General features: G+C 28.9%; 1 protein-coding gene across 1 annotated transcript; it reads left to right on the forward strand.

Annotated features, from left to right (window-relative positions):
* Positions 1 to 513: 513 nt before the first annotated feature.
* Phum_PHUM520880 (voltage-gated channel, putative) lies at positions 514 to 13,620 on the forward strand (the record flags this gene model as incomplete). The annotated part of the gene is made up of 2 exons (XM_002431255.1): positions 514 to 1,203; positions 12,757 to 13,620. The coding sequence occupies 2 exons, from the start codon at positions 514 to 516 to the stop codon at positions 13,618 to 13,620; spliced, it is 1,554 nt and encodes a 517-aa protein (XP_002431300.1).
* Between the last annotated feature and the right edge of the window lie 320 nt (positions 13,621 to 13,940).

Genomic DNA, 13,940 nt, shown 5'->3' on the forward strand with positions numbered 1-13,940 from the left:
TAGAGTAAAAATTTAGAAAAGTGGGCGGAAAACTCGATCAATAACAACCAGGATAAGGTCAAAGTTGAAACTTGTATAAACTCTAAGAGCTCGAGCTTAAAACTTTAATTCTGTCCTTTTTATTTTATTTTTTTATTTATTTATTTATTTTTATTTTTTTTTTTTAACGCGAGTTTGTGTGTGTGTGTTTTACAAAAATGTCTGCCATTTCTCTCGCGTTTATTATCATTATTATTTTTCGTTAAAATAATTTTGACGCCATCCATATTGTTTAAAATTCGTGTGACTTTTTTTTTTTTGTTTGTTCGCATTCGTTTGACCTAATTAAATTTTATTTTCGTTTTTTGCAGGTAAAGAAGAAAATGATTGTGAAAAAAAATGAAAGGAGGGGAGGATGATGGCAAACGATTTGAAAAGCGCGGGGAGAAATAATCCTTGAATAAAGTCTCTCTTTCTCTCTCTCTCTCTCTGGCTCCCAGGGCTTACGGGGAAAAAACAAGCGTTTTAAATCACATGGTCGGGGACAGAGAGGGGGAAGGGGTCGGAGTCCGATGGGAGTTGGAAGGAGAACAGGCGGAAGCCCCCACGAGGGAAGTTCGCTTTCCCAAGGCTTCTCCCCCTTTGCCCCCAAATTTGCCTTTACAATTACAGCAGAGACCCCATTCGAGAAGTATGACTTCGCTTCCGCCGGAGCCTTTCATGATAATGCGTTCGAAAGCTTTAAATCGTCGCGTGAACATCAACGTCGGCGGAGTCAAACACGAAGTTCTTTGGCGAACGCTCGAACGTTTGCCCCACACGCGGTTGGGGCGACTTCGCGATTGCAACACGCACGAAGCTATAACGGAACTGTGCGACGATTATTCCCTTGTAGATAACGAATACTTTTTCGATAGGCACCCGAAATCCTTCAGCTCAATACTTAATTTTTACAGAACGGGAAAACTTCATTTGGTGGACGAAATGTGCGTGTTAGCATTTAGCGACGATCTCGAATATTGGGGAGTCGACGAATTGTATTTGGAATCGTGTTGTCAGCATAAGTACCATCAAAGGAAAGAACACGTTCACGAGGAAATGAGAAAAGAAGCGGAATCTCTTCGGCAGAGGGAAGAAGAAGAATTCGGAGATGGAAAATGTGCGCAATACCAAAAATGGCTGTGGGACTTGTTAGAAAAACCGACAACTTCGATCGCCGCAAGGGTAAAGTTTTTTAAAAAAATTTATTATCATGTACCCGACGATGATGATGATGATGTGAATGATGCGAATGATGGTAATAATAATAATTATTATTATTATTATCAAAGAATTAGGCCTTTTCATTAGTTTTCATATATATAAAAGTTGCAAAAAGGGTCTTCGCGTTGTTGAAAAAAAAAATTTTTTTGGTTTTTTCTCGTTCCGAAATTGTTGTTTCGAATCGAAAAAAAAGGTTTGAGTGTTTCATTTCGCTATAAATAAATTGCAAACCTTTTTTTTTCTGATTTCCTTTTCTGCGAAAAGAATTGTTTGTAAATATTTCAGTTTGAAAATTATTAAATTTCGAAAAGGAATTAAAAACGTTAGAAAAAAAAAAAAAAAAAAAACACTTTTGGAATCAAAAAAGCGACGTTAAATTCTTTTCGCGTATTGCTGTTGAGTTTCCAATAATTTTTCAAGGATTTTTTGTAACTTTTGGGAGGGGGAAGGAAAAGGAAAAAAAAGGAAAAAAAGGATTAAAAAAAATTTTTTAATTTCATTCATTATGATTGAGTTCAAGTTTTAATTTTTTTTTTTTTTTTTTTTTTTTTTTTTAATTTAAGAATAAATAAATTGAAATGATAAAATTGTTATAAAATAAATGAAAATTTATCGGGGAAGCTTACGCGAAGGTTTAAGATTAAACCCAAAAAAAGAAAAAAAAAAAGGAGGGGGGGAAGATAAATAGATAGGTTTTTCTTTTCTTTCTTTTCTTCCTTTTTTTTTAATAGAGTCGAGTTTTCCCACAGGAATTCTAAATCTTGTCCTTTTCCAATATTTTTTCTCTGACCAAAAAGAAAAAAGAAAAAAAATATTTTTCTACGGCAATTTTATTTCGTTTAAGAAAATAAGAAAAAAAGAAAATGGTGGGCGCGAAGGAAAAAGTTAATTATTATTATTATTATTTTGACACGTTTATGAAATTTTTTCTTTTTCCTTTTTGGGTCGGACCATCCGTAAAAGAATAATAATAATACGTGTCATAAGATGTCAAAAAACGGGAACGGAGAAGGGAAAGGGAAAGGGATGAGAAAACGTTTTAATTTAATTTTTTTTTTTTTAATTAAATTTTTAAAAAATTTTAAAGTCGTGCGGGGGGGGGCAGTTTTAAGTTTTCACACACACACACACACGGGCACACACACGATCCGCGAGTTTTTAAAAATTTTTTTAGGTCGAAGTAAAGCGAAAAAAAAAAAAAAGGAAAAATGGAGGAAAAGCTTTTACGAATTTAAATGTTTCTTTAATTTGTGTTTGGCTTCTTTCAAACGCGATGTCACAGTCACAGTAAATTAATCATTAATCTATTTTAAATAATTCGGTCGGGTGAAAAAAAACCTTTTTCCTTTCCTTTTAATTTTAAACGTTTTTCTATCTCTCTCTATCTCTCTCACACACGCGTTCGAATCACGAGTTGAAGTAGGAAAAAAAAAAGAAAAAGCTGTCGTCGTCGTCGTCGTCGTCGAACGGGTAAAAATTTTTGAAAGGAAAAACCTCTCAAAAAGGTTTCGTTCGTTCTCTCGTATTTCCCCTTCGAAAACTCAAGTCTTGGACAAATCGATCGATCGATTGATTGATTGATTGATTGATTGATTGACTGATTGACTAATTAATCGCATTAATTATCCGATCGTTTGTCAAAAATTTATTTATTAACGAAACAAAGTGAGAAAAGTCAAAGAAAAACAAAACGATGTCGGTTATTGTTTTTTTTTTTTTTTTCCTTTACGGCAACGATACGAATAGAATCGTGTCGATTTTCGCAAAGGAAAATTTTTCATTATTATTATTATCGTTTCGTCCGAAAGAAAATTTTTCGTGAGTTGTGGTAATTTAAAAAAAAATGAAAATAAAAATTTTCTTATCCGAATTGTTTCCACGGGTTGTAATCGATGAAATCCGATTCAGCACGATTTAAACGTTTTCGGCGGCCATTTTGTTTTTTTTTTTTTTTTTTTTTTGTTTTAAAAAAATAATTGTTTTGTTTTTTTGTTGTTGTTTGTCAAAATAATATTTTTCGACAAATTGTTTTTAAATGTAAATTTTAACGGACGTCGCGAACGCGAACGCGTTCGCAAAAGCGAAAAAAAAAAAAAAAAAAAGAAAATTTACTTAAGATTTTTACGATGATATTTGCCAAAAAACATTTAATAGAAATTTTTTTTTTTTTTTAATGGGGCAGCCAATCGATTTAAATTGAAATTTAATTTTAATCATTTAAAATTTATTTAATTTTATTTTTAAAAATTGTTGTTGTTTCTCTCTCTCTCACTCTTTTTCTCATTGCGTAGAGCAAGTGCCAAAAATGTTTTTTTTGTTTTTTTTTGCTGCCGTTTAAATATTTTCTTAACGATGAAATATTTTTTGATGACGACGATGCGATGATTTTTTTTTTTTTTTTAAATTTTTAATTATTAAAGTTAGAAACGGAAAAGAAAATTTATGTTAGGCGCGTAAGAATATTAAAATTATTGTCAGGTTTTTTAAAAGTTTATAAAAAATTTTTCATTAAATCGATTTTATCGATATCGGGAGTGAGAGTGGGGGGGAATAGTGCGAAATCATCCAGAGAAAGTTTGGAAAAAGAGGCAGAAAAAAATTTCAGATAATAAAAAAAAAAAAAAAAAAAAATTGAGTCCGCATTTCGAATTTTTTTTTTTTCCATTAAAAAATTATAATTTTTCATTTTTGGATACGTTTCTTCCCCCTCCCCTTTTTTTTATTATTATTATTATTTTGCCAAACATAAATTAGCTTTTAAGAATTTTCTAGAAAAAGAAAAAAGGATAAAATATTATTTTAAAAAATTTATGATTATTTTAAGTTTTTTTTTTTTTTTTTGGAGTCGACGTTTTTTTTTAATTTTATTTTGTTGTGCAGACCCGATGCATTTATTAAAATGTCAAAGGTCAAACACAAAAAAAGGAAAGAACGAACGAACGAAAGGGAAAGAAAAATTTTTCGGTAGGGAAAAAAAAACGGTTAGCGTTGCAGGGAAAAAAAAAAAAAAATTTCCTTCCGGTTTTTCTTCGATTTTTTGTTTTTCCTCCCTCGTTTTCGTTAATTTCTATTTTTTTTTATGTTTATTTGCATGATTTAATATTTTAATTCAACATGCGATGATTTGAGACGAAATAAATTTTTTTTTTTTTTTTTTTTTGCGCATTATGAAATGGCATCGATTTTTTTTTATTTTTAGGTAAAACGATCGTTATTGACTTTATTAATTCGGTTAAAGAGGGGGGAGTGGGAAGGGAGAGGGAGGAGGAAAGGGAAATGGAAGTATTCTCTTCGAATGTTTATCCATCATTTGTGGAAATTTGTTTTTTTTCCCCCGCGAAGTAAAATGCATTGAGATTTTTCTCAGATTTTCGTCGAATTTTCTAATTAAAAAACCGGAAAAAATAAAGAGGGAGGGAAAAAGTAATGAAAATTTAATGGAAAATGGTTATTTTGGTAGTATCAGGTACGATAGATGTGTGACAAAAGAGGGGGGGAAAAGTTTCGACGTGACGTATTAACAATCAATTTTCCTTTGCTGTCGTAAATACATGTAAGAAAACAAAAAAATTGTGTTTACGACTCGAGTAAATAAATAAATAAACCTCGGGCAACGAAAAACGTTGGAGAAAAAAAAAAAAAAAAGGTTTTCACACTTTTCTTTTTTACTTTTTCCCTCTTTTTTCGTTACCTCCCCCTCCTCTTTCTCCTCTTCCTCCTCCCCCCTGATAAAATGTTGTTGTAAATCGAGTGATTTTTGGATTTTTTTTTTTTTGTTACAGTACGAGTTTTGCATTTTTTGGGGGTATTAGAATTTATTTTTTTTGGAGGGATATTAAAATTTATTTTCTTTGTCTAAAAACCCAACAAAATAATATTTTTTATTAAATAATGATTTTAATAAAAACGTCAAAAATTCTCTCTTTCTCTCTCTCTTTTTTTTTTTTTTTTTTTTTTGTTGTTGTATGTTGGCCCCCCTGCCGGTTATTTTTTTTGAAATTTTTTTCCTTTTTTTTTTTTATCTTCGCACCCTGGGAATTTCATTCAAAGGAAGAGGAGTCATTTTAATTTTTTTTTTTTTTTTTCTTTTAATATTTGCAAACGGAAATGGCGTTCTTCGACCGACGATCGTGTGAAAATTCAATTCGAAATCATTTCCGGTTATTATTTTAATATTTTCCAAACGCTTCCGGTTTGTTTATCGCGTAAATCATCCACGATAAAATGAGAAAATCGCATTAATTATATAACATTTGTTTATTTTTTTTTATTTTTTATCAGCGGATCGGAATTTTTAGAATTCGAAAAGAAGTTTTTCACGAAAACTTTTTTAAAAAGAAAAAAAGAAAAAAAAAATTCGAAAAGGAAAGAATTAATTTATTATTTTATCCGTAAAGTTTTTCCGATGAAAAATTTTCAAAAAAAAAAAAAGCGTCAAAAAGTTGTTTTGGTTTCTTTTCTATTTTTTTTTTTTTTCTTACTTCGGGGAATACAAATTTCGTTCGTAACCAAAAAAAAAAAAAAAAAAAAAAAAAAACAAGAAATAGTTGGAAAATCTAAACATTTTAATTATCGTTTAAAAGAAAAAAAAGGGGGGAAAGGGGAGCAGGGGAGGGATTCGTTTCGCATCGATCAAATGCATCTTAATAAATCTGGTAAACTTTTTCTGAAAAAACGAAAAAGAAAACAAAATTTTTTTTTTTTTGGAGGAAATTTCGTGGAAATTCTTCGGAAAAACTATTTAAACTTTTTATTTTATTTTCAATCTGCGATTTCGATAAATCGAAATGAAATCGAAATGAAATCGATATATAAAAAAAGATTGGAAAATTTTAAAAATTTCACGAAAGATGTCCGACGACGACGACGACGTTTTTTTCTTTACGGAAAATTAATTTAATTGCGAAAAAGAAATTTTCATCATTATTATTATTATTTGTTAAAATAACGAGTAACGTGATAATTAAAAAAAAAATTTAAATTGGTTATTAAATCAACTCGTGATGCAAAAAAAAGAAAAAAAGGTAACAAAGAATTTGATTGTTTTGTTGAAATCAATTAAATGAGAGGATAATGAGAGACATGAATCATGTTTCATTTTTTCTTTTTCATTTTCTTTTTAATTTAATTTAATTTAATTACGACAGAAAATAAAAAAATTAAAAAAATGTTGGCAAAAGCTTAAGGAAAGTGAAAAAAAAAAAACGCAAAAAATAAAATTTTTATGTTTTTTTTTTTTTCTTTTTTCGATTGACGCGAATTTTCCCTATTTTTCCGTTAATAATTTTCCTGCTTTCTCGTTTTCTTAATCTAAATAATCGATCGATGGGTTTTATTTATTTAATGATGATAGCAGAAGAAAAAAAAATTTTTTTTAATATTAAACTCATTGTAGAAGAATAATATTCTTGTCGTGAAATATTTATTATATAAAAAATAATAATAATAATAATAATAATAATAATAATAATAATAATAATAATAATAATAATAATAAAGTTTGTTATTTTGAAACTTTGAGCAAATGTTTTCTTTCATATAAAAGAAGGGGAGAGAGAAATTTTTTTTTTAATTTTTTTTTTTTTATTCAAATCCTTCGCGGAAAATTTTTAAATTTTTTTTTTTAATTTTAATTTTATTCCCGTTTTCCCCCAGATTTTTTTCTTTTTTTTCCCCCGCTTAAAAAAAGAGGAAAAAAGGGAAAATTAAAAATAAATTGAAATTAAAATTCTTCGAATCGCACCGAATTTTATTTTTGTAGCGTGAGACGTGATTCATTTAAAAAACTTTATTTATTTATTTATTTATTTATTTATTATTATTATTATTATTATTATTATACATTAATAATGCCGTCGAATCACCTGTTTTTTAAAAAAGAAAGAAAAGAAAAATAAAAATTATTTACGTTTTTTTTTATTATTATTTTTTTTTAATATAAATTTGAGTTTATTTATACTTTTTTTTGTGGGGGGTGGAGGGGGAGCAGCTCATTACGAAAACGAGAAAAAACCTGAAATTTATAAAAAAAAAGAAAGAAAGAAAAAAATAAAAAAAGGAAACAATTTTTTTTTTTCGGTTGAATAAAAACTTTTTGCAACTTTTTGTGTGTAAAAAAAAAATATAAAAAAATATAAATAATTAATAACACTTTTGTAAATTGTTTGCAGTGCTAATTTTTTTTTATTTTTATTTTTTTGAGGAGTTTTTTTTCGGGGAGGGGGTTTATTAACGACGAGAAAAAAAAATTGTATATGGCATTATGCTTATGCAATGCTTTTTACGCCATTTTTTTTTTTTTTTAAATTAAATTGACAAAAGGTAAAATGCCTAAACATATGCAAATAAATTAACAGAACGTACGAATGAGTGCGTGCGTTTGCGTGTGGGTGTGTGGGTATGCGCGTGCCCTGTCTCAATCGAATTTATAATTTTTGAATTATTTATTTATTTATTTAATTATTTATTTATTAATTTTTTTTTTTAGTTTTTGTGTTTGTTTTTTATTTATTTATTCATTCATTCATATAAATCGGCGAATGTTGGAATCAAATATGAAAAAAAAAGCAAATCGATTATTATTATTATTATTATTATTACAATTTTAAATAATGAATTAATTAATATTATTATTGTTCGATGGCGGAAATTTTTTTTTTTTTTTTTATGTTTTCGGGTAATTTATGACGTATTTTTTGTTATTATTATTATTATTTTCTTTTTTTTTTTAAAAGCTCGCTCGATGCGAAATAATAATATTAAATTTTCCTTTTTTTTTTTTTTTTTTTTTTTTAATTAAAAAAAAAAAGGCAACAACAACAACAATGGGAAAATCAATTTTCATTTTTCCCGCTTTTTATTATTATTATTATTATTATTATCATCATCATCATTATTATTATTATGATAAATAAAAGAAAATAAAAAAAAAAAAGGAAAATGAAATTCGACGATGAAAAACGTGAATATTTATTTATTTTATTTTTAATTTTTTTTTTCCCGCGTATACTTATTTCGTTTGTTTGTTTGTTTCGTTTGTTCGTTTGTTTGTTTGTTTGTCGATTAGTTTTATTTCGCTCTCGTGTTTTCTTTTTCCCCCCCCAAAAAAATAAAAAGCCGTAATAAAATTTTTGTTTTTTTGTTTTTTTCTAATTACTCGAATTCTAAAAAGTCAAAAAAGGACGACTTGTTGATATTAATTTTTTTTTTTATTTAGCTCCCCACCACTCTGGGTTCCCCAAAAAAAAATATTTTTTTGTTTTTTTTTTCTCTCCATTATTTAACGTGGTAAAAATTCCGTCTAGACAGTAACAACAACAACAACAACAAAAACAGAAAATAATTTTTTTTTTTTTTTCACCCCCGTAAATATAATAATAATAATAATAATAATAATGATAAACCTTTTTGTAATTACGTTTAAAAAAGGTTTAGACATTTTTTTTTTTAAACGGTCGTCTAACATTTTGACAGGTTTTATTATTATTATTAATATCAAAACCTCTTTTCACTTCAATTTTTTTTTTTTTTTATAAAAAAAATAATAATGATTTTTTTTTTTATGAAATGATTTTCCAACCTTTTTCATATCTTTTCACCCCCCCCCCCCTTACACTTCTCTACCTCATTTTTTTTCGCACGGGAGCTTCCGGTTTCGACCGATGACAAATGTTTTTGACATTTTTAACCTGAGAAAAAAAAAATGGGGGGAGGGGGATGGGGAAAAATTGTGGCATTAAATCATCAAATTCAAATTAATAAAAGTTAATTATAATAATTTTCAATCAATTTTACTTAATAATAATAATAATAATAATAATTAATAATAATAATAAAATAAAAAAATAAATTTCGTAATAATTTAAATCGGATTAAATATTTAAATGGAGATTATTTAAATTTATTATTATTATTATTATTATTATTATGAAGTTGTCGATCGTTATTCGTGGATGGGGGGAAGGGGAAAAGGGAGGGGAAAAAGGGAAACCTTAAAATTAAAAAGGTTTAATTTATTTCGAAAAGAAAAAAGAAATTGTCACGAATTTTTATCGATTCGTCATAAATTGATTTAAAAGCGTAAAATATTCGGATTCTGATTGGTCGGATCGTTCCGTCTCTCGTTTCGCTTTTTTTTCGTCGAACAAAACGAACCAATTAATAATTCTACTATGCTTAATTATAAATTTTTTTTTTTTTTTCATTTCGCTTTGACAATCACGAAACGGGGGGATGGTAGGGGGATGAGGGAACGTTGGGGGAGGGGAAGGGAGAGAGGGAGGGGGAAAAGGTTTTGATTGGTAATTACTTAATCGAAAGCGAAAGTTATTTATTTATTCACGCTTTTTTTTTCCCAAATGATTGTATTTAAAAAATGAAATTTTTTTTATTTTTATTTTTAAAGGGGAATAAACCGAAACGAGAAATGGCGATAGAAATAAAAAATAAAAATGGCGGTTTTCAAAAAATAAATAAAATAATAATAATAATGATAATTTAAATTCGGATTCTCTGTCATTTTTTAGGCTCGCGTATGAAAAAAATTTTCTCTGTTGATTTACGTCGAGAAAATTCACGGAAAAATAAAATATATGCTCGAATTTTTATTACCGTAATTAAATTTTGACGGTTAACAAAAAAAAAACAATAATACGGTAATAATCCGTAAGTTTGTAACGTAAAACTCTCTCGTATTAACTATTATTATTATTATTACCGGAAACGTTTCGATTTAAAAAAAAAAAAAAATGTCGTCCGATCGTAAATAAATTTCTTTCTCTATTTTTCGCAGCTGCGAAACAATAAATAAATGCATACTAGTACGATATGGTTTATTGTCGTGTTTAATGATTACGTGTCGGATGTTTTTCAAATTTTTAAATTTATTTATTTATTTATTTATTATTTATTACTCTTTTCAAATTTCAGGCAACTTATTAAAATTAATTATTTATTTATTTATTTAAAATAGGGAGAGAGAGAGAGTGAGAGTAATTTATTCGAGCTCACGTCTTTTTATTTATTTTTTTTTTTTTTTGCATAAAATTTAGTTGAAGTAATATTTTTTTTTTTTACGGTCGTCGTGGCATCAGACAAACAAAATAAAACGATTATGTTACGCGGGGTAAAAATTTATTCGGAGTCGCGAAATTATTCGAATTTAAAACAGAGCGAAAAGATATTTATCATTATTATTATTATTTTGAAAAAATAAATAGGGGAAAAATTGGTAAATGAAATGAATTTAATATATGTGGGGGGAAATGAGGGGAAATAGAAAAAATTTTATAAAAAAAAAGGAAAATGGCGGTGATGATGCGAAAAAGAAACGATTTATATATGTATAAATTTTTTTTTTCAATGTTGTTGTTATGCGTGCCCCCCCAAATATTTTTTGTTTTTTTATTATTATCATTTTTTTTTTCGTCAAACGTTTAAAGGTGTGTGCGTGCGCCATCGAAACAATATTTTTTTTTTTTTATATAAAAGAAAAAAAGTTTATTTTTACGTGATTTGTTTTTAAGTGTATATGATTCCAACATGTTTTTTTTTTTTCAGCCATATTTTGTACATATATAAAAAAAAATAAAAAAGTATCTTTACAGCTGCGTTACACTGCAAAACTGCAACTGTTGTTGCCTGCGTGCGTGCGTGAGTTTGCGTGTGCGTGTGCGTGTGTGTATTTGCTACTTAAATAAATGGCATGGGCATAATCGACGACCATTTCATCACAAAAGCATCTTTGTGATAAAATTTATTACGTGTACATAGGTTCGATCGAACGAAAATACGAAGGAAACAAAGCACATATCGAACATGTGTAGAGTTTTTGCATGTATAGAGAGAGAGAGAGAGAGAGAAAAATATGGAGTATCTCTCTCTCTCTCTCTCTTTCGAACGAGTTTTCCGTTCGCGTTTCCGGTCGTAACGCCCGCTCGAAATCGTTCGTCGTTTTCGTTTCGTATACCGTAATAATTTTTTTTTTAAAAGGAAAATTTTTAACGTGCCTTAACTACTCGCGTCATTCTCCCTATTTTTTTTTTTGGGGGGGTTTAGGAAGAAATCGACTGTCGAATTCGCGCTGTTGTATTTTTTTTTTCGCTCGGCTTTTATTTATTCATGCTTTTCTCTACTACTACATTTTTTTTTAGCTTTCTTCTTAATGCTTTTGGCCTGGAAAGAAAATTTATTTTTTTAAAGAAAATCGTTTTCTTGCATTCGCAAATCGAATTAGGAGCCTTTTTTTTTGTTTTTTGTTTGTTTGTTTGTTTCTCATGATCAAAAGAGAGTTGATAGTTTGTTTTGATGAGAAATAAAAAGGACAATCAATGAAATACTTTGTCTTGCAATAAAACAAATTTTTTTTTGACATTTTGAGAGTTACATGTAGATTTAATAGGAAAACGTGGTCGTTTCAAGGGAAATTGTGTGACTTTTCCCACGTTTTCGCTGCCAATTTCAAACCTGAACAATGGCGAATATTTTGTTTTTTTTTTTTTTTTTTAAATTATTATTTAACAAATATATTTTGCCTAAATGAGTTGTGGTAGCTCAAACAAGAAAATTCTTTATCCACAACAGTAGAGAGGGTGTAGTTTAGGGGGTAGATACGGGAAATTTGAGGTAGAGTGGGAAAAACTTAATTTAAATCGAAAAGAGAAACTCGTGGAAACGTTTTTTTTTTAAAGAGTTTAAAAACTAAATTAAAATTTTATTTATCCCACGTCAGAGGGGAAATGATAGAGTAAGTAAGTAATCACTTCTACACCACTTATATATATCATTGGGCAAATAATATACGGCATAAGATTGAAATTGACGTGACGTCAAATCATTTAAAAAGGTCTGTTAAGTAATTAGAAAATCCAATCTCGTCAATCTTCAAGATCAACAAAAGAGGATTTTTACGAAAAGACAAATGAGTTTTCTTTTTTTTCTTTTTTTTTCTGCTTCTCGGAGGGATTTGAAATTTGGCTTTACATAAGAATTAAATTTAAATTTTTTTTTATTTTTAAAAAATAATTTATGTAAACGCAGTCGGGGGTTTTTTTGTACGTATTTCGAGTGGTAAACGTTAGGAAAATTGTTTTTTTTTTCTCCATACTGTAAATATATATATATAAATATGTAAATATGAGTAAAATGTATATTTATAAATATACAATACGTAGGTTCATGCTTGACCAATTCGAATTTTTTTTTATAGACTCACTAAAAATAATATTTTTAAATATTAAAATAAAAAAGAAAAAAAAAGATGGAGAGGAGGGAGGGGGAGAAAAGAAAATTTTTATTTTCCGGCTTATGGAATCGAAGTAGGAGCAAAAAATGTTTATGTTTATTTTAGCAAGTAGTTAAAGTCATGTAAATAGCTTATAAATGATAGAAAAAAAAAAAAAAATTTTTTTTTCGTTTGATTTTGATCAAAGGAAAATTGAAAAAGGAAAAAAATGAAAATTCACTTTTCCTTTTCGGAACGATAAAAAATTTGAGAAACGTATATAAAATTTCCAGGTGATCGCCGTTATATCGATTTTGTTCATTGTTCTGAGTACGATAGCGTTAACCCTGAACACGATACCAGCATTGCAAGTTAACGAACCCGAGGGTGGTCCTAGTCAAGACAACCCTCAGCTAGCGATGGTCGAAGCGATTTGCATAACATGGTTTACGATGGAATACATGCTCAGGTTTTCGGCGTCGCCGGATAAGTGGAAATTCTTCAAAGGCGGACTTAATATAATTGATCTTTTAGCCATACTTCCGTATTTCGTTTCGTTCCTTGTCGAAGCCAACAAAAACGGAACTCATCCGGGAACGGATCAGTTTCAGGACGTCCGAAGGGTCGTTCAAATATTTCGTATAATGAGGATATTGCGTATATTGAAACTCGCTCGTCACTCGACGGGGTTGCAAAGTTTGGGTTTCACACTTAGGAACTCGTATAAGGAACTCGGGTTGCTGATGTTGTTTCTCGCGATGGGAGTACTCATATTTTCAAGTTTAGCTTATTTCGCGGAAAAAGAAGAACACAATACGAAATTTAGCAGCATACCGGAAACGTTTTGGTGGGCCATGATAACCATGACCACCGTCGGCTACGGTGACATATGTCCGACGACCGCGTTAGGGAAAGTTATCGGGAGCGTTTGTTGCATTTGTGGCGTTTTGGTCATCGCTCTGCCCATTCCAATTATTGTTAATAATTTCGCCGAGTTTTACAAAAATCAAATGAGAAGAGAAAAAGCATTGAAAAGGCGGGAAGCATTGGAAAGAGCCAAAAGAGAAGGGAGCATTGTTTCTTTTCACCACATCAACCTCAGGGACGCTTTCGCCAAGAGCATGGATCTCATTGACGTCATCGTGGACACAGGTTAGTGAAAATTTCCTCATTTTACGTTAAAACACTTTAATCAAAACAATTTTCTCGACAAGCTTTTCAAACATTGGGTTTAAACCAAATTTTGATTAAAAGGTTTTCGCGGAAAACCGCGTCAAATAAAAAAAAAAAAAAAACAGGAGAAACTCCAAAAACAAAAGTTTTTCCTGTAGGTTTACCGGGTTAAGGCATTCAAATTTTTTTTTAAACCGAATTTTCTCAAACCTTTCATTTTCTTTTTTTAATTCACACGTGACGTCATTTTTTAATAAATCTTTTTTTTCTTTTCTTTTTTTTTTTAGATATTAAAATAAAATTA

The sequence above is a fragment of the Pediculus humanus genome, genomic scaffold, assembly GCF_000006295.1.
Source record: "Pediculus humanus corporis 1103172108284 genomic scaffold, whole genome shotgun sequence".
NCBI classification, from domain to species: domain Eukaryota; kingdom Metazoa; phylum Arthropoda; class Insecta; order Psocodea; family Pediculidae; genus Pediculus; species Pediculus humanus.